Below are 18819 nucleotides of genomic sequence, written 5' to 3'. Positions count from 1 at the left end.
CGGCTTGCCCGGTCCCTTCTTCCCTGCCTTGCACAGGGACACTTCCAGGCCTGGCTTTGACACCCATTTGTAGGAAGAAACCAAGTGCCCTTTGCAACTCTTAGGGAGCAGTGCTGTTCTTCCCCACAGCACCTCCTGCCCCTCGGTGACCCAGTACTAGGATGGGGAAGGGCCCTCAGGGCCACAGAAATGGACACTGCCCTTGGGGAATGCCTGCCATCTGCTTGACACAGGGACAGGATCACCCGAGCAGCGGGAAAGATGAGGGGCAGCAGGAGAGGAGGTGGGTAGATCCTAGATGAGTTATCATACAGGATGGTTCGATCAAAACTCTGCTGGGTTTTTTTTAAAGGCAAAATGACAAATGATTCCAAACTTTATCTGGAAAAACTAATAAGATCAGCAGAAGAAGTCAAAAATTAGGAAAAATAAAGTGAGGTGTGTGTGTGTGTGTGTGTGTGTGAGAGAGAGAGAGAGAGAGAGAGAGAGAAATGCTTTCCGATATTAAACAAGATTCTATTATCACAATCGTTCAAACCCTGTGGTTCTGTTGTAAGAATAAACAGATCAATGGTACAGACTCAGTAAACCCGCAACAGACCCTATTATTTACAAGATAATGGGTGATAAAGGAGGTGTCCTGAATCAATGCAAAGGTGGAGGGTTACCCAATCCAGTGGTGTTGGAACAACTAGCTGGTTAGCATCTCACTTGGTGAACACTGACTGCTCTGTCCAGGCTGCAGGCAAGTGTGTGTGGGCAGCATGAGGCTTTACAAAGTGTGAATGAGTTGCAAATGATTTCAAATTAGGAGATTCACATAACAAGCTGTGGAAGGAAACAGGCAGAAGGATATACAAGAGGTCATCCCCAATAGCAGTGTGAATCCACAGCCACCAGACATCCCGATGGGCGCTGAGTCTCACAAATGATCAGATCCATGCCCATTCCACATGGGACACCACTTCCCCCTCTCAGCAGAAACGGGAAAGACTGGGCAGGTGTGGAGAAGCAGCCTGGAGATGCCTGTATGGGCAGAAATGATCTAGGTTTTGCATGCTCTCTGGCCCAGCGAGCCTCTTCCCGTACATCTCACAGAAACACTAGGATACGTGAAAATAAGCAAGCTGGAAAACAACATGTAAAGCGGACTCTGTTTTTGTTTTTAAAATATTTGTGTAGAGATTGAAAAACACCTGGGGAGACATGTACCTGGATGATGACAATTGTTAGTTCTGAGAAGTGTGCTGTAGACCCGGGGTGCGGAGGGGGCACTTTTCCCTTTATAACTGTGGGCTGTTGTTTTGATATGTTCTGAGTATATGCCACTTGTGTAATTTAAAACATAGTCATTCACAAAAACCTGTCTTCTCTGCCTTGTTCCTAGCTGGTCTCTCTCCCTGGGATGTTCTGTCCTTCAGATAAGTCTGGAGAATTTTCTTCATGCTTCAAAACCCTGATCAAGGATCCTAGGGAAGCTTTATCTGAATTCTTTCCCTGGGGCCCTTCAGGGCCTCCCTGGTCCCTAACCAAGGTTACTCAGGATAAAGACCCGCCCGAAGGACAGACCTGACTCCCCCTTGCTGTGCAGCTTCGAGCAAGTGGCTTGGGCTCTCTGAACCCCGGCTCCTCATCAGTCAAACAAGACCACATCTTGCAGCGTTGTTGGAAGGATCATACAAGGAAGACGGAAGGTCTTGGAGAGGCCAGCCAGCAAGGAGACCCTTCTAATGCCATTTTATTCCTCCACTCTAGGCTCATCCTGGGTAGCCCAATGGGCTTCAGACTGAGCCCCCAAACCCACCTCCAATCTTAGAAGACCAGGGTGTTTGGGGACCCTGGGCAAACGGCCTGTCCATTCTGTTTCTCCTTCTCCCACAGAACCAAAGGCTGCCAGGGCCGGTGGGAGTGCCAGCGGGGTGCCCTAGGCTATTTGTAGGTGTTCTCATGTCTTTCTCTATCCCACCCAACTCAGGGGGGGTCCTCACAGATCGTCTCTCCAGTGTCACTAGGGAAACTGAGGACTGGTGGGAGCAAGGATAGGGGGAGGGTCTCACGATCTCTCCCACTGGTATGCGGGCTGGAGTTGGGGAGCGGGCATCCCTGGAGAGGAGAGTGGCAGCTGCTCCCTCCCACAGCCCCATCTGTCCTCCTCGGCCCCACCCCCAGTCCACACTGCCAGGCTCCCCAGGGGACCCTGGGAAAATACTGCCTCTGCTCCTTCTCCCTGGCCCCTCCCCTGCCAGGTCTGGCTGTTCTGATGTTCTGACGTTCTGACGCTATGAGGCTGGGATCCAGGTTTCCCAGACTTTGAGGGGATGCTGGCATGGGCCCCTCCCTTTCCTCAGAATCTAGGGATGAAGGGGACTTTTTACACACACACACACACACACAAACACACACCACCAGCCCTGACACCAGCCCATACTGCTTCCTCACCTTGGACTGCATGGCCTGTCCCCTCTCCTTTGTGCCAGCCTCCTTCTGGGCCTCCCAGCCTCCAGGCTCACGCCCTGCACTCTGTCTCTTCTTCCTGAAGGTGAGGCCACCACAGGGGCTCTTCTTAACCTCTTAATTATGAAATATTTCAGTTATCTAAAAATATAGCTAATAATATAAGCAACACCATGGTAGCCTTGGTATTGATTTTCTATGCTGTATCACAAACTGCCACACACCTAGCCCCTTGAAACCACACGTGTTTAGTATCTCATGGTTTCCATGGGCCAGGATCCCAGGCATAGCTCAGCCACGGCCTCTGCCCAGGCCCTCACTAGGCTGCAGTCCACCTGCTGACCTGGGCTGGCTTCTCATCAGAGGCTCAACTAGGAAAGGATCTGCATCTCAGCACCCCCCAGGTTACTGGCAGAGCTCACCTCCCTGCAGCTGCAGGAGTCTCGGCAGCTCACTCCTGCACAGTGCGCAGCTGATGGAGGCGTCAAGAGAGCTGGTGAAGCACGGCCCCGATAGCATTCCCCTGCCTTGCGTATGCTATTGGCTGCATGCAGGTCACGTTCCTGCTCACTCTCCAGGGCACAAGCTCCAGGAGTTAGGAGAGTGGAGGCAGCGTCAAGTCCCTCTGATACCCTCCTCAGCCCAGCTTAAGGAGGGAAACACTACAGAGATCATGGAACTCTCTTGACCTTGTTGTCCCCTTTGCCCGCCTCCAGAAGTAGCCAGGACTTCGTTTTCCCATGCATGTTGTTATACTTTTACTCTATATGTATAAATCCTTAACGCATTATTCTGCATGTGTGTACGTTTTCTATAAATGGTGTCACAATGATGCTTTCAATGACTGGTTTGTGTTGCTCACTGCCATGCTGGGGCTGCTCCTCCATGCTCATGTATGGAGTCGGTTTCTTCGTTCTCACTGCAGTGTCATAGTCCCCTGTGCAGCTGTAACACAATGTATTTGCTCATTCTCCTTAAGATGGACATTTCGGTCACTCCTGTCTGTTGCTACCATAAACAGTGCAGCAATGAGTGTTCTTGTCCCTATTCCCACGTGTGAGGGTTTCCCTCGGGGCATAAGCCTTAGAAGGATTTTCCAAATTTGCTGTTCCAATGTATGTTCCCACCAGCAGGGTGTGGGAATTTCAGTTGCTCCATTTCCTTGCCAACACTTGGCAGTGTCAAACTGACATTTTTACCAATTTTGTGGGTATAAAACTGAATCTCATTGCTGCTGAGGGATCTTTCTAGAGTATGCTATGGATCCCATTCTCCCCTTGTTTAAATCTTCTCAAGGTCTCCCCCTCCCAGGACACAATCCATGCTCTGTGGTCTGGGGTCTGAGCCCTGCCTTGTGCAGCCCCTGCCCCTCTCTGGGCTCTATTCCTACCATCCCTTCAGTCCCAGGTGTAGTCAACTCCAGATGCCTGCTCTCTTTCCACTGAGCCACTGAGCCTGGTGCATGCTGTTCCCTTTGCATGGAACCACTCCCATGTAACAAGGCTCCTGCTTTATTAAGAAATAAATCACCAAACAGGTCACCTGTGTGTTTTAAATATTCATATTGAAGACATTAATGCCTTTGGTGCATCGAAAAGACATTGCATTATAATTGCGCTTGTCAAATGATAATTTCAGGGCTTAGAACAGAGTTCTCAACTTTGGTGCTGTTGACATTTGGGGCTGGATGATTCTTTGTGGTGGAGGCTGTCCTGTGCACTAGACAAGGATGTTCAGCAGCAGCCCTGCCTGGCCTCCACCCAGGAGATGCCAGTAGCAACTCCTCCAGTCATTGCCAAATGTCCCCTGGGGAGGGAGGACTGTCCCTGTTGAGAACCACTGATTTAGGAGATGAACTCCTCATGCCCCCAGGACAGGGTGGTCTGCAATGGGTACATGATCATAGCCATGTGATGAACACCTTCTTCCCACCTTGAAATGTTCCATGACTGAATGAACTACCTCCCTGGGGAAGGATGTCCAGTGTCGACATCCAAGACCCTTCATGTGTGTGAGGCCGACCCTGCTGGAACCTCCCTCTCCAAGCCCTGCCAAGGTGTCGCCTCCTCTGACCAGCCTTCCCAGATGCCCCAGACAGTGTCACCTCTCCTTCCAGTGAGTGTTGCAGCTGCATTCGCACATTGGTGTGTGTCTGCTCCTTCTCCCAGAGCCTGGGGTTGGGAGTTCCCTGCGTGGGAGGACAGGGGTGATGCTGCTGAATTCAACTGTTTCCAGCCCCCACTCACACCAGTGCAGGGAAGAATTGTGAATCTGAATTGTTGACTGCATAGGAGCCGCCCAGGCCCTTTGCTAGCAGACCTAGTAAAACCCAGATGTGCCCTGGACTCCAGGGAGCAGGCCTGGCTTGGGTGATGGGAGGGCCCAGGCTGAGAGAGGCATGAGGCAGCCAGACCTCCCAGTGAGGGACGGCAGGGCCCATGCTTTTGGAAACACAGCAGGGCTACAGGCCTCATGGAGGGCCTGTGTGCACATGTGTGACCATGTGTACAGGTGTGCTCACATGCATGGGGGCGTGGGTGCCTGAGCATACCTGTGGAAGTGTGGGGCACCCAATCTGACCTCCCTAAGAGCCCCAGCTTCCTGTAAGCCCCGTCTTGCTTTGTTTTCTCTCACGGCATCTATGACACCTGCCATCATGTTAAATGTTCATGCATTATCAGTTTCTTCTATCTCCCCAACTGCATGTCAGCATCATAAGGGCAAGGCTTTGTCTGGTGCCTTCACTGACATATGGACCCCAGACCCAGGGGAGTGCCTGGTACACGGCACGTGTATGGACAAGTGCTCAGGAAACATGTGTGGGTGGCTGGGTGTGTGGGTGGCTGGGTGGCTGGGTGTGTGGGTGGCTGGGTGGGTGGGTGGCTGGGTGTGCGAATGGCTGGGTGTGTGGGTGGCTGGGTGGCTGGGTGTGCATGTGGCTGGGTGGGGGGGTGGCTGGGTGTGTGAATGGCTGGGTGTGTGGGTGGGTGGGTGGCTGGGTGGCTGGGTGTATGGGTGGCTGGGTGGCTGGGTGGGTGGGTGGCTGGGTGGCTGGGTGGCTGGGTGTATGAGTGGCTGCGTGGCTGGCTGTGTGGGTGGCTGGGTGGGTGAGTGGCTGGGTGGGTGAGTGGCTGGGTGGGTGGGTGGGTGGCTGGGTGTGTGGGTGGCTGGGTGGGTGGGTGGCTAGGCATGTGGGTGGCTGGGTGGGTGAGTGGCTGGGTATGTGAGTGGCTGGGTGTGTGGGTAGCTGGGTATGTGTGTGGCTAGGTGGGTGGATTGATGGGTGTGTGTATGGGGAGATGGGTGGCTATCTGCTGGTACAGATGTGTGCATATGCATGCATGCCTTTACTCTGGAAGATACTTCAGGCTTTTTTGTTCTATACTGTTTCCAGAAAGACCCCGGAAATGCCACACCCCAGAAACTGCAGAGCCCCGTGGGTGAATGGAGAGGCTCTGGGGGTTGGATCCTCCTGGAGGCTTCGAGTAACTGAGGAACACAGGGTAACAGCCCTGCCTAGGGTTGCTGTATGCCAGGGGGGCTGGGTGCTGGGACCCTGGAGGAGGGGAGCTGCCCTAACTGGCTGAAGCAACTTGGAACTCAGAGGGCCCCGCAAATGATGCCTTCACTCAGGCAGTAAACCCCTACTTGGGGCTAGATCTGAGCCTCCAGAGACCACATGAGCCACCACCAGGAAGGATGTACCTGGGTTGGGATGGCAGGGAAGGGATCTGGGCAGCCCAGTGGGCACCTGTCATCACTGGCTTGGAGGACTGGGCAGGAAGGCTGCCTGAAGAGGTCTGAGAGCAGAGCTGAGATCGCTCTGGCACCACTGGGGAGGACGTGAGCTCACTGGCCCTTCTACGGTTGCGTAGCCCACCGCCTTCCCACCCCATGGGCCACCAATCTGCATGTAAGCCTGCCATGGGCCTGTCTGCCTACCATGGCTTCCACTGGCTCACCAGGCAGGCTGCCCTTTCATCTGTCTCTGCCCACCCATTATCGACACTGCCAGGATGCCAGCACACGCACACACAGCTCCTTCTCCATTCTGAGCTCCTCACAGTAACCCTGTGAGAGGGGACCATCATTACTTCCCTTTTACAGATGAGATGAGGACACTGGGGCACAGCCAGGTTATTGACTTCCCCAAGGACACATGGCTGGGGAGTGGCAGTGCTGGGGTTGGAACCCAGGCTGTGTCACCTGACAGGCTGAGCTCTTCCCCACTGTGGGATCTGCCCCTTGGCCCGTCTGTCTGTCCATCCGCCCATCCACTCTGTGACTGCCCACCGTTCAGCCCCTTCACTCGCCTGCCACTCTGTCTATCCAGCCGCCCGTCCATCCATCCATCGCTGTCGCCCATCCATCCTGGAGCTAATGCAGTTAGAGGACCAGGGGCCCTGAGGGGAGAGAAGGCCCCAAACTGCCCATCTGGCCGGGCCAGGGTGGCCGGGGGTGGGGTGGGCTGCCCAGGCCAGGCAGGGCTGCAGGGGGCTGGAGGGAATTAGCTGAGTGACTGCCAGGATCATCTAATTAGGAACTCTAGTGATAAGCAGATAGGATCGGGGGTGATTAGAATCCTTTTAAAAAGCCACTCCATTAATTACAGAGACAGAGAGGGGCCTCTGACTGCTCCGAATACCAATTGGCTGCTTAATCGGCTCCATCAGCTCGCCCGGGGGAGACCTTCCTGGTACTGCTGTGTGACCTTGGGTGTGCCCTGCCCTCTCTGGGCCTCGCTTGGTTGCTGAAGGTCCTTCTTTCCCTGGCCATGGCTCGGGGTTGGCTTTAGGGTGGGCCTGAGACGAGGGACATGGGACATCCGAGGCCAGGAAGCCTAGGCTGGCTCCCCAGAGAGGGCAAATCCCCAAAAGCACCCACTGGTGAATGAGGACAGAGAGGCTTGAAGAGGGGAGGTGGCGTAACAGAATTGAGGGTGGAGCGTGTGGGGCCTAAGTGTGTGCTCATGCCTGTGTGTCCCTGTCCCTCCAGCAGGCCCTATGGAGGCCTCAGAGCCCCTGATGCTCCCCATTGGCTCCCCAAAAACTGGCGTGGAAGGAGACTAGCCTGAACCCTTTGCAGAAGGGAAACTCCTCTGCACACTGCCCGGCTCCACGGTCCACAGCTCCCTTCATGGGGACCTCCCCACAGGGGCCTCCATCTCAGGATGCCCTTGATGGTGAGGTGTGGGACCTGCTCCCAGGTGACACACCTGTTCCCGTAAGTCCTACCGAGTGGTCTGTTCTGTGTGCCCTAAGACAGCCCTGAATGGGCGGCAGTGAGGGGGTCTCCAGCCCTGTCTCCATCCTGGCTGACTCCCACAGACCCATCCCAGGAACAAGGGTTGGAGCAGGGCAGTGGCTGGAAGAAATTTCCCCTGGGAGTACAATGCAGACCAGAGCCAGGGTCTCCAACAAGGCAGGGAGGGCCAGGATGGGGAGGTGGCCACAGGATTCTTGGATGCCTCATCATACTAGGTCCCTTGTCTCTTAACATTGTTTTCATCACCCCTCCTCCAATGTCCTGATTCCATCGTCATGAAAACTTCAGGCTTCACCTTTACAATGTCAGGCCACCAACACCCTCAGCAGTGTCACCATCACCATCAACACCCCAGTGTCCCATCCCCATCTCCTCTACCACTGCCACCAGCCCCACTATCACTATCATCTCTGTCACCGTCACCACGGTGCTCTCCACCCGTGTCAGCATTGTATCACCACCACATCACTGTCACCACACTTCCTCCACCTCCATCTCCACCCACCATCCCATCTGTGACATCACCTTATCAGCTCTGCCACCAGTATCACCACTCACACCGCCTTTGCCATCACCACCGTCATTGCCCCCTCTACTACCACCACCATCACCACCACCGGGTCTGCCTCAGCCAGACCCACCACTGCCTCTAATTAGACTGCCACCATCATCACTGCCACCACCACTGCCCCTCCAATGCCTTCCTGATGTCACCATCTGCTTTCTCTCTGCTATCCTCACACCCAACTCCATCACAACCGCCACCTTCATCTGAGCCGCCATCACCCTCACGGTACACAGCCCTCAAATGTGTACCAAGGAGGAGGACATTTACTACACGCTGCACCCTGAACAGTCTGGGACCAGCGGTCAGGGAACAAGGAATCGAGATGCTCACCTGCAGCTCCCAGGTGAGCGGCTCTCTAGAGCTTGCCTGGGAGCTGCTGAGGAGCTCACGGTATTCCAGGAAGCTCCCCATCCATGCCTCAGCCTGTGGCTGAGAAGCAGGGTCTTCGCAGAAGATTGCCCCAAGCTGTTGCAAAGCTCACCATTGTCACCTGCCTGCAACGGCCTCTCTTTTCCACTCTCCAAATCCCTTGTATTGGCAGGCTCTAATCTGGAATTATACCGGTGATGGGATTCTGGAAAATCCCTCAGATTTCTCCAGGATGCAAGGAGACCATGGAAGAGGTTGGTGTAATGCCAAGTTAGCAACAGAAAATACAGAGCCCCACACCTCAGTGCCATTACCATCGCCATCGGCTCTCACACCAGCATGTCCACCACTGTGTCCTTCTCACCCCTCGGCACTCCCCTCTACCATTGCCTCTTCCACAACCACCCTCACCACCATCCTCCATTAATAGCACAATTCCTGCCTCCTACCCCATCACCACCACTGGTGTCCCCGGCACCAGCAGCGCCAACACTGCTCTCAGCAGAGCCATCGTTACCACCCCCGCTGTCAGTCCCATCATGAGCATCTGGCATATGTTGGAGAACTGCTCACTCCCTCTTCCCCACGGGAATCTCAGGCCTCTCTTCCTATTGCCCTGAGATTTGCAGAACCTTCCTGAAGGAAACATTCTTTGCCCCATGGATACTGGCCTTGACCATGGGATGCAGCAAGACTGCCACACATCATGGCCGAACAGAAGCTTTCAGAGGCAGCCCAAGTTCCTGCTGTCTCTGAGTGGCACTGTCATGAGAGAGGAGTGTGCAGGTCAGAGCTGATTCTCCAGCCTGGGACCCACAGTGAGAAGCTATGGGAGGTGGGGCCCTGGCAGCTGCCTGTAGGCACCAGTGAGTGAAGTGGGGGGAACTAGATGTTTGTTGTGAGCCACTGAGAGGTGGAAGCTGTCACTGTGGTATAGCCGAACAAGATACAACGTCTGCTACCTCCACCATCTTCACCTTCATCATCACCATTACTGTCACCACTGCCAACCACACCAATGCCTCACTAGGAGCCATTCCCATCACCTCCTCATCATACCTGCACCATCACTGCCAACCACAACAAAGGCTCGCTGTTACTATCTCTGGCATGACCATCACCACCACCACTACCATCACCAATTACTCTCAAGCACAAGCCTTGCTGCTGTCACCACCAGCATCACCATCATCATGATCAACTCCACCATCACCCATAATTACTCTCCCCCTCACCCCCACCATGACCATTACCTCCACATCAACACTGTTCCCATGGTCACCTCTACTATTTAATGACACCTTATCCATCTCCATGGACACCCACCGTGCCTCTCCCCACCAGCAACACAGTCAACAGCAGTGCCTCTCCCACTGCCACCGCCATCATGGAGAACTGTGCAGGGCAAGCATCTTTCTCCCTCCCCAGGAACAAGCCTGCAAGGGACAGCAGGTGCTAACTGCTAACCGAGACATAGTGACAAAAATCCAGCCACAGAGATAAAGAATCAGGTTCATCTGTAGCTACATCCAGTGGAGAAGTTCTGCTCTTCAACTCCTCTGCTAAGCCACATGTGTCAGCAGGTGTAGGTGGGTGGATGCCCAGCACGGGGGTGCGAGTCTTGCTTTTGATAAGCTGCATGGAGAGACAGCGATGGTCACTGGAGGCTGGGTTTACAAAGTGTCTCTACAGTCTGTCTCCATTCCTCCTGGCATTTGGGATTGGTTAGAACACACACTGTCCCCTGCTAGGAGCCTGAAACCTAGCACCCATGAGCACTGAAAGAAAAGAGAGAGAGGGAGGATAATAGAAAGGGATGAAGACTAGAAAAAGGAAGAGGAGGATGAAGGGAGCAATGAAGGAAGGAAGGAGGAAGGAAAGAAGCCAGGAGTGAAGAAGGGAGGGAAGGGAGAAGGGGGAAGGGGAGGGAGGAAGGGAAGAAAGAAGGAAGGAAGGAGAAAAGGAGGAAGGAAGGAAGGAGGAAATGAAGGAAGGAGGGGGAAGGGAGGGAGGGAGGAAGAAAGAAAGGAGGGAAGGAGTGGGAAAGGGAGGGAGGGAGGAGGGAAGGAAGGCAGGGAACGGAAGGGAAGGGAAGGGAAAGAAGGAGGGAAGGAGGGAGGGAGGAAGGGAGGAAGGAAAGAAGGAAGGAAGGAAGGAAGGAAAGCAGGCAGGCAGGCTATCTTTAGTTAAGACTTGGTGACCCAAACATCTAGGCTCTTTATTGGTGTGGTTAGTAGGTGGTTTAGCATGGTTTTGATCTTAATTGGAGTGGGGTGAGGTGAAGGTAGGAACAGATATTAATCAGTATTGTGAATTGCTGTTTCTATATATGATCCAACACCAGAACAAGAATTAAAGGAATATAAATGCCTAAGAATATTTGGTTACCTCACTCACCTGATTCGTTTTCTAGGGCTGTTACAAATTATTACAAACTGGGTAGCTCAATACAAAAGAAATCTCTTCCCCCAGTTCTGGAGGCCAGAGGTCTGAAATCGAGGTGTTGGTGGGGCCGCACTCCCTCTGGAGGCTGCAGGGAGAACCCTCCTGGCCCCCAGCTTCCGGCTGCGTCAGTGTCCATCTCCTATACGGACATGTGTCACTGGATTTAGGGCCCACTCAGATAATCCAGGATGATCTCATCTCGACATCCTTAATTTAATTACATCCGAAAAGATCCTTTTTCCAAATAAGCTCACATTCAGAGGTTCCAAGGATTAGGACAGGAACATATCTTTTGGGGGGCCACCATTCAACCCACTACACTCAGTAATCAATATTTATCATCAATCCCTATTTTTCTTACCAGAATTCAGTGGAACACTTCTTTGGATTTGCTGTCCGCTGCAGCCTTGGCCCTGGTTTCACATCCCCTCCCTCACTGACTCGCTGTGTGACCTTGAGCACTGCGTGTCTCTGAGCCTGGTTCATCCAAGAGTTTACCGATGGCCCTCGTGTGCCAGCCACTGTCCTAGACAGGGACAGACTTTCCCGCCTTTGTGGAGCTTACCCCGGAAGACCTGGCCAGATAATGGGCACAAAAAAAGCAGGCTCTTGTCCCCACCCCAGCCTGCCTGAACCCCACCTTGGCCTCCTCTTGCCTCAGCTGCTGCCCAGCCATCGGCTGAGTGGACATACCCAGGGCGCCCTTGCCCGCCTCCCCCACCACGGCCACAGACCTTTGTCACTCACCAAGGCTGGAATCCCGTGGCTGATCCTGCCTCTGCCCTTTGGCTCCCGGGACTCAGCCCACACCACCTGGGTCACAGAGCATCCCATTCCCACACACCGTTGTGGCCGCCTCACCAGCAGGGGCAGGCCCATATGCCCAGGTTTGCCTGGTGCGGAGCTGGGGGCGGGGGTATGCCCCGCCCCGGGAGCTGATGTCATAAAAGGAGCTCTGGAGGGCAGCCCACTCTGGCCTGGCCCCACAGCGGCAGTGTCCCTCCCCTCCCCGCACTCCTCTCAGTGGGGGCCCCTCCAGTCCCTGAGAATTGGTACTATGAAAAGGTGAACTCCTGGGCAGAATCTTGCCTGGAGCTTGCGGAGTCCAGCCAGGCCCCCGCTGAAGGGCCCCAGACCACCGGCCACTTCTCCCCCGTCCATCTGACCAGCTGGGCCCCTGCGCCCACCTGGCCTCCACGTCCCCTCTCCTCTCACCCACACCCCTGGCCATGGCTAACTACTACGAAGTGCTGGGCGTGCAGGCCAGCGCTTCCCCGGAGGACATCAAGAAAGCCTACCGCAAGCTGGCCCTTCGTTGGCACCCCGACAAGAACCCTGACAATAAGGAGGAGGCGGAGAAGAAGTTCAAGCTGGTGTCTGAGGCCTATGAGGTTCTGTCTGACTCCAAGAAACGCTCCCTGTATGACCGTGCTGGCTGTGACAGCTGGCGGGCTGGTGGCGGGGCCAGCACGCCCTACCACAGCCCCTTCGACACTGGCTACACCTTCCGTAACCCTGAGGACATCTTCCGGGAGTTTTTCGGTGGCCTGGACCCTTTCTCCTTTGAGTTCTGGGACAGCCCATTCAATAGTGACTGTGGTGGCCAGGGCCATGGCCTGAGGGGGGCCTTCTCGGCAGGCTTTGGAGAATTTCCGGCCTTCATGGAGGCCTTCTCATCCTTCAACATGCTGGGCTGCAGCGGGGGCAGCCACACCACCTGCTCATCCACCTCCTTCGGGGGCTCCAGTTCTGGCAGCTCGGGGTTCAAGTCGGTGATGTCGTCCACCGAGATGATCAATGGCCACAAGGTCACCACCAAGCGCATCGTGGAGAACGGGCAGGAGCGCGTGGAGGTGGAGGAAGACGGGCAGCTCAAGTCGGTGACTGTGAACGGCAAGGAGCAGCTCAAATGGATGGACAGCAAGTAGGCGCTGGCCACCCGGCCCTGCCTTCCCACCACCACCACCGTGCACGGGGCAGCAAACACGTGGGGCCGCAGACATAGCCCGATGGTTAATAAATGTGCCAAGTGAGTTCATGGCATAGCTTTCTCAGCTTTGTGGGGACATGGGGCCAGCTCCAGCCTAGTGAACATGAAGGAGGGCGTGGGTGCTGCCTCCAGGGCCTGGGCTGTTTCTATCAGGAAGCCAGGGGTGGTTCTGCAGGGGGACTGTCATCTCTCCTGTGCCCACCATCTGGGTTGACAAATAACGTGGCTGCCCTGTCCTGATTACCTCAAACCCAACCCTGACCCCTATCCACTCTCTACTGCTGGCCCCTGCCATCTGCACAGGCCTTGCTGCTCCCGTTCTCAGCCTTCCCCTTTCTACCCACCCGCATAAGTTCTTCCCAGGACAGCTGTGCCAAACCCACGTTCAGTCGCGTTGCCTGGTAGCTTTAAATCAGGCTCTCCCTGTGCTAAGCATAGGGACTGCACATCTCATCCTCACCACAAGGGCCTGGTGGCCTGGGCCCACCCACCTGCCCCCGGCCTTCCGTCTCTGGTCTCTGACCTCCCACCGTGCTGGCCTCCCCAGTTGTTGCACTGCACCACACACCCTGCAGCCCCAGGGCCTTCGTACAGGCCACACTCCCTGGTGAGTGCCCACTCATCTTCAGGCCTGGCATCCATGGGTGGGGGCAGGATCCCAGGGAGCAGGTCTCAGCCACGTGGAGCCAGAGGTTTCCCCAAGTCAGAGCCAGGCTGACACCCTCGGAGGGTGAGTGAGCTCCCTGTCACGGGAGGGTGCTGGTGCTAAAAAGGAAAGGGGACTCTGTCCTGATGACCTGAGTCCTGCTGAGTGCCAATCTTTAAAAAGTATGTATTTTAAAAGTAACGTTTTACTTTGAGGCTGGGTGCGGTGGCTCACGCCTGTAATCCCAGCACTTTGGGAGGCTGAGGCGGGCGGATCATGAGGTCAGGAGTTCAAGACCAGCCTGGCCAACGTGGTGAAACACCCATCTATACTAAAAATAAAAATATATATACAAAAATTAGCCGGGCGTGGTGGTGAGTGCCTGTAACCACAGCTACTCCAGAGGCTGAGACAGGAGAATTTCTTAAACCCAGGGGGTGGAGGTTGCAGTGAGCTGAGATCATGCCACTTGCACTCCAGTCTGGGCAACAGAGCAAGACTCCTCCTCAAAAAAAGTAACATTTTACTGTGAAACAATCTCAAACTCACAGATGTGTCAGGCACTATTAATTGGATGCAATTCAAGAAATATTGATTGAGCACCTGTTAGACACTGGGGATACAGCAAGGAACAAAACAGGCAGACCCCTACCCTCATGTGGTTAGTATTCTAGTTGAGGGAGACACATGAAAAACAGGTGTGCAGAACATGGTCCCCACTAGCAATGAACACCGGAGAGGAAATGGGCAGGTGAGCTGACTGAGAAGGGGGCTCAGGGAGTGGGCAGGGGAGTGTTGAGTCACTCAACACTCAGCAGAGTGGCCTTGCCGCGCGCGGTGGCTCATGCCTGTAATCCCAGCACTTTGGGAGGCCAAGGTGGGTGGATCACAAGGTCAAGACCATCCTGGCTAACACGGTGAAACCCCGTCTCTACTAAAAATACAAAAAAATTAGCTGGGCGTGGTGGCGGGCGCCTGTAGTAGTCCCAGCTACTCGGGAGGCTGAGGCCGGAGAATGGCGTGAACCCGGGAGGCGGAGCTTGTAGTGAGCCTAGATCGCGCCACTGCACTCCAGCCTGGGCGACAGAGCGACACTCTGTCTCAAAACAAAACAAAGCAAAAAAACGACAAAAACAAAAAACAAAACAAAACAAAAAAACAAACCAACAGAGTGGCCTCCATTTCTGAGGGGGTGACGTCTATCAGGAACTGGAATGAAGGTGAGGTGCTGGACCATAAGGCCATCTGGGGAAAAAGCGTTCTGGGCAGAAGGAACAGCAAGCGCAAAAGCCTGGGGCAGGAACACGCCTGCCCCTGTTTGGAGAACAGCAAGAAGGCCAGGAAGGTGGCTATACATGGTTCCATTTAATGCCCACAACTGTCCACAACCCTCCCAGACAGGGGTCATTGACCCCACATTATCCAAGAGGAAACTGAGGTCTGGAGAGGAGAGAGTCACACAGCTGGCAAGTGGCTATGCTAGAATATCACCCCAGGTGTTGACTCCAAAGGACCTGCCTTTAAAATGGTGGTGATGATGATTATGATGCTGGCAGTGACAGCCCAGGGAGATGCGTTTGAATGCTTGAGTGCAGGTGGCAATTCCTTGTTCCTTGGGGCTGGAGTAGAAGCCAAAAAGGAGATGATTCCAGGTTTGGGGGTTAAAGGATGGTCAGTGACAGGGTCTCTGGCTCCCTGGCTGGGGCAAGGTGATGTGGCATGGCCACAAAAGGCGTAGCACCAAGTCGACTAGGATCTGGTCAGATTTTGCTCATTTCTGCATCCCAACTCCCAGCCCAGCTCGTGGCATCTAGTAGGTGCCCAATAAATGATATGAAATGAAAGAAGGGAGGAGCACTGTGTCAGGGAAGAGCAGGAACCAAGCAGCATGCTCAGAGGACACTCTCTGGAGCTCAGGACAGGAGAAGACACTGGGAAGCCTTTAACGTAGCGGGGAGGGTGAGGCTTGGTTGAATAAGGGGAACACCCAGTGAAGAACTCATCCCATTTCCAGATGCAGAGCTGGTCTGAGGGGCACTCACGAGGGATGGAGAGGCTGGGAGGCGGGCCTGCTGCTTTTCTCCAAGGGAAGCCTGCTGAAGTCCTCTTCCAGGAAGACAAGGGGCATCACCCCAAGATCTTTAGGGCTTGAAAGGCTCCCTTGGCTTCTGCATGTGTCTCGGCCTAGAGGACACAGTCGGCAACTTGGCGCTGCGGCTGCATCTTGAGGCTCGGGCCAGGTTGTGGCTCCCTGGGTTCTGCCTCTGAGAGCCCCTGGGACAAGCCGGCAGCTGGAGGTCCCCTAACCACGTTACAGGCAGGGCAGGAGAGCCCTGTGACACGCAGAAGGTCAAACCCCAGCTCCCAGTCCTTCCCTGGGACTAACTTCATCAAAGCCCCCACTACAGCATTAACCACCTGACCTCTGTCCCCGCCGACTTGCTAATTTCACCAATTACTGGCCAGCTGTGGCTGCGTCAAGTGGGTCTGCTTAGCACAGGCAGCTGCTGAGCAAATCCAATTACAGCCCAGCAGCCCAGGCGGCCACAGTCCTAGTGCTGGGTGCACAGCAGAAACCTGGGTGCTTGCACAGCACCGGTCCCCAAACACCCCAGGACTCTCGGCTCTCTGCTTCCTTCCTGTTGCCCAGCCTCACACCTGGAGCTGGCACCAGCTCTCTCCAACCAGACCTGACATGGCATCCCCTGCTCAAATGCCTCCGGGACCCCAGCCACTGACCCACCCAGCCGAGCATGTGACACCTGGTGGAATCCCTGTGTCCACCTTTAGCCCCACTTTACAGACAGAGAAGCTGAAGCCTGGCAGCTTAAGTGACTTCCTCAGGAGCACGTCTGGGGTAAAGTCCAACCCCCACGCGGCACTCAAGGCCCAGGGCCTGCCCCACAGCACTGCTGGCTCCAGGCCCTTTCTGCTGCAGCATCACGCTGTTGCCCGTGCCTGGGCCGCCCTTCCCATCTCCTTCGGCTTGTTAAAGTCATCCCAGGAGGCCCCCACTCTGTGTCACTTTCTTGAGGAGGCCTTGCCAAGCTGCACTGCTGCGGCAGGCCATTCTGGCCTTTCCTGGAGTCTCTTTTAGGCTGGGCTGTGTGTCTGGGGGCCAAGTCTGAAGCAGCGAGGTGTCCTGGGAGCCACTTTCAGAGCCAGATGGGGCAGTGAGAGGTCCGGGAGCCACTTTCAGAGCCGGGCGGGGCAGTGAGGGGTCTGTGAGCTACTTTCAGAGCCAGGCTGAGGCTGGCCGCACCTTGTGCGGCACACTAAGTGGAGTCCGCTGAGGCTCCTCTGCTGCCCCAGGCCCCATCCCAGCGTGGATTCTCCAAGCAGGGCTCAGCAGAGGGGCAGGGGACACTGCAGAGTGTAGCTCCCCGCGAAGATGATGGCCGTGTCCCAGTTGGGTCATTGTCACCCACTGGACATCACGCCAGCCTCCTCCCTGGCCTCCTCCCTTCCCTCTTTCATCCTGTTTATATCCCAGCAGCCAGAAGGATTCTGTGAAAGCCTGAGCTTTGTGGAACACTCAGGAGTGGAAGCTGCAGTCCCCACGGCGGCCCACAGGCCCTTCCCCAGCCGGCACAGTGACCGCCTCGGCTTCCCCATCACTCTTTGCTCCAGCCCCCGGCCTCCTCCCCTTCCTACTCACAGTGGCGTGTTCCTGCATGGGGCCTCTGAGCTGGCTGTGACCTCCACCCAGAGCCCTGCTCTGGATCTCACGCAGCCTTCCCTCGCCTCAAATCCAGGCGCGCCTCCCCGCTCTCTCTTGCTTTCTGTGCTCTGGCCCCACCCTGCCTCCCACCTCCAGCTTTCGAACATGCTGACCCCATTGCCTGGGACCCACAGCCCACCCAGCGAACCCCACTAATTGCTACTTCCTTGGGAGGTCTCAAACCCGGGCAGGTCTCCATCTTCTCCACCCTCCACTCCTGGGTCCATACATCCTGTGAGGGCCCTGGCTGTCTGAAGGGACCAAAATGCTGTGGGGGAGGGAGTGGACAAGATGGCATCTAAGCAAGGATTCAATGAAGCTGGAGCATTTTACAAGTTAGAGTGTCAAGGCCTTGGGAGATGCGCTGGGCTTGCAGAGCAGGTGGGGAGCCAGGCCTGTGGCCTCTCAGCCACGAGGAGCTGGTTTACTCAATTAGCCTTGGCCCCTAAGGCCTGGCCAGGCAGGGGTTGCCCACTGGGGCTCAGGCTTCTGCATGGACTGGGTGGGCAGGTACAGTGTTCTCAGCCTACTGCACAACCTCCCCTACGCCTTCCACCGAGCCAAGCAAGAGATATGGCTGTTCACCCCCATTTTGCAGATGCGGAAACTGAGGCTCAGAGGGCGAGAGACATGCTCAAGGTCACAGGGCCACAGTGAGAACCAGTTCTGCACCCCTCTTCCTCTCCTTCTGCACTGGGCCTGGGGCAGGGTGGGTGGGGCGCAGGCAGCCTCCTGCCCGCCTTCCCTCCCTCTGGCCGGTCGATGTTATCGCAGCTGATTTAATTTCAAAGACGGATTGAGCTGCGGAGGGAGGGAGAGTGGTTAATCGCAGCCGCCATCTGCCCCGTTGTCATGGGGATGGGCTCCCAGCAATTGTGCGGGGCAGACCCAGATAAGGGCACCAAGTGGGCTGGAGGGGATTGTGGTGGGCGGGACGGGGAGGGCAGGAGAACTGGGAGCAACGAGACACGGTGACAGAGACAGGGAGAGACACAGAAGGAAGGGGAGACTGGGATTCCGGAGACCCAGGGACCATGGAGACACAGAGATGCCAAGGAGCCAGGGAGATAGCTCGAGGTGCCCAGGTGAGGGGTGGAGATGGAGCCCCTGGAGGGGGCTGGGGGAGGGTGTGAGACGGTTGCCTTCCCGCCTCGCTGCCTACCCGGCCCCAGGTGGCCCGCCTGCCCCCTCTCCCCCAGCAGCCTGCCACTGAGCAGGAGATTCTCCTCTTGTCTGCTGGGGAAGGGTCTTGGTAGGAAGTTCAGGCCTCCCCAGTCTGCCCACTCTGCCATGCCAGGGTCATAGACCTCACAGCCCCTCCCTGGCCGGACAGGGAACCAAGCTCAGCTCAGAGCTGGGAT

At 55.7% G+C, this 18819-nt stretch overlaps 1 protein-coding gene and 1 long non-coding RNA gene across 2 annotated transcripts; one reads left to right on the top strand and one right to left on the bottom strand.

The window, feature by feature from the left end:
* Nucleotides 1–500: 500 nt before the first annotated feature.
* Nucleotides 501–12013, bottom strand: LOC130541356 (uncharacterized). The gene is made up of 5 exons (XR_008955399.1): nucleotides 11849–12013; nucleotides 11463–11676; nucleotides 2877–4642; nucleotides 2440–2533; nucleotides 501–1026 (listed from the first exon to the last, which is right to left on the bottom strand). It is a non-coding gene; the product is annotated as an uncharacterized LOC130541356 (long non-coding RNA).
* DNAJB8 (DnaJ heat shock protein family (Hsp40) member B8) lies at nucleotides 9319–13139 on the top strand. Its single transcript, XM_055110399.2, has 3 exons — nucleotides 9319–9442; nucleotides 10085–10245; nucleotides 11466–13139. The coding sequence occupies exon 3, from the start codon at nucleotides 12331–12333 to the stop codon at nucleotides 13027–13029; it is 699 nt and encodes a 232-aa protein (XP_054966374.1). The 5' UTR covers nucleotides 9319–9442; nucleotides 10085–10245; nucleotides 11466–12330; the 3' UTR covers nucleotides 13030–13139.
* The last annotated feature ends 5680 nt before the right edge of the window (nucleotides 13140–18819 follow it).

The sequence above is a fragment of the Pan paniscus genome, chromosome 2 (genome assembly GCF_029289425.2).
Source record: "Pan paniscus chromosome 2, NHGRI_mPanPan1-v2.0_pri, whole genome shotgun sequence".
In the NCBI taxonomy this organism is placed as follows: domain Eukaryota; kingdom Metazoa; phylum Chordata; class Mammalia; order Primates; family Hominidae; genus Pan; species Pan paniscus.
Note: the sequence above shows the minus strand (reverse complement) of the source record. Positions and strands in the feature narration are given on the sequence as shown.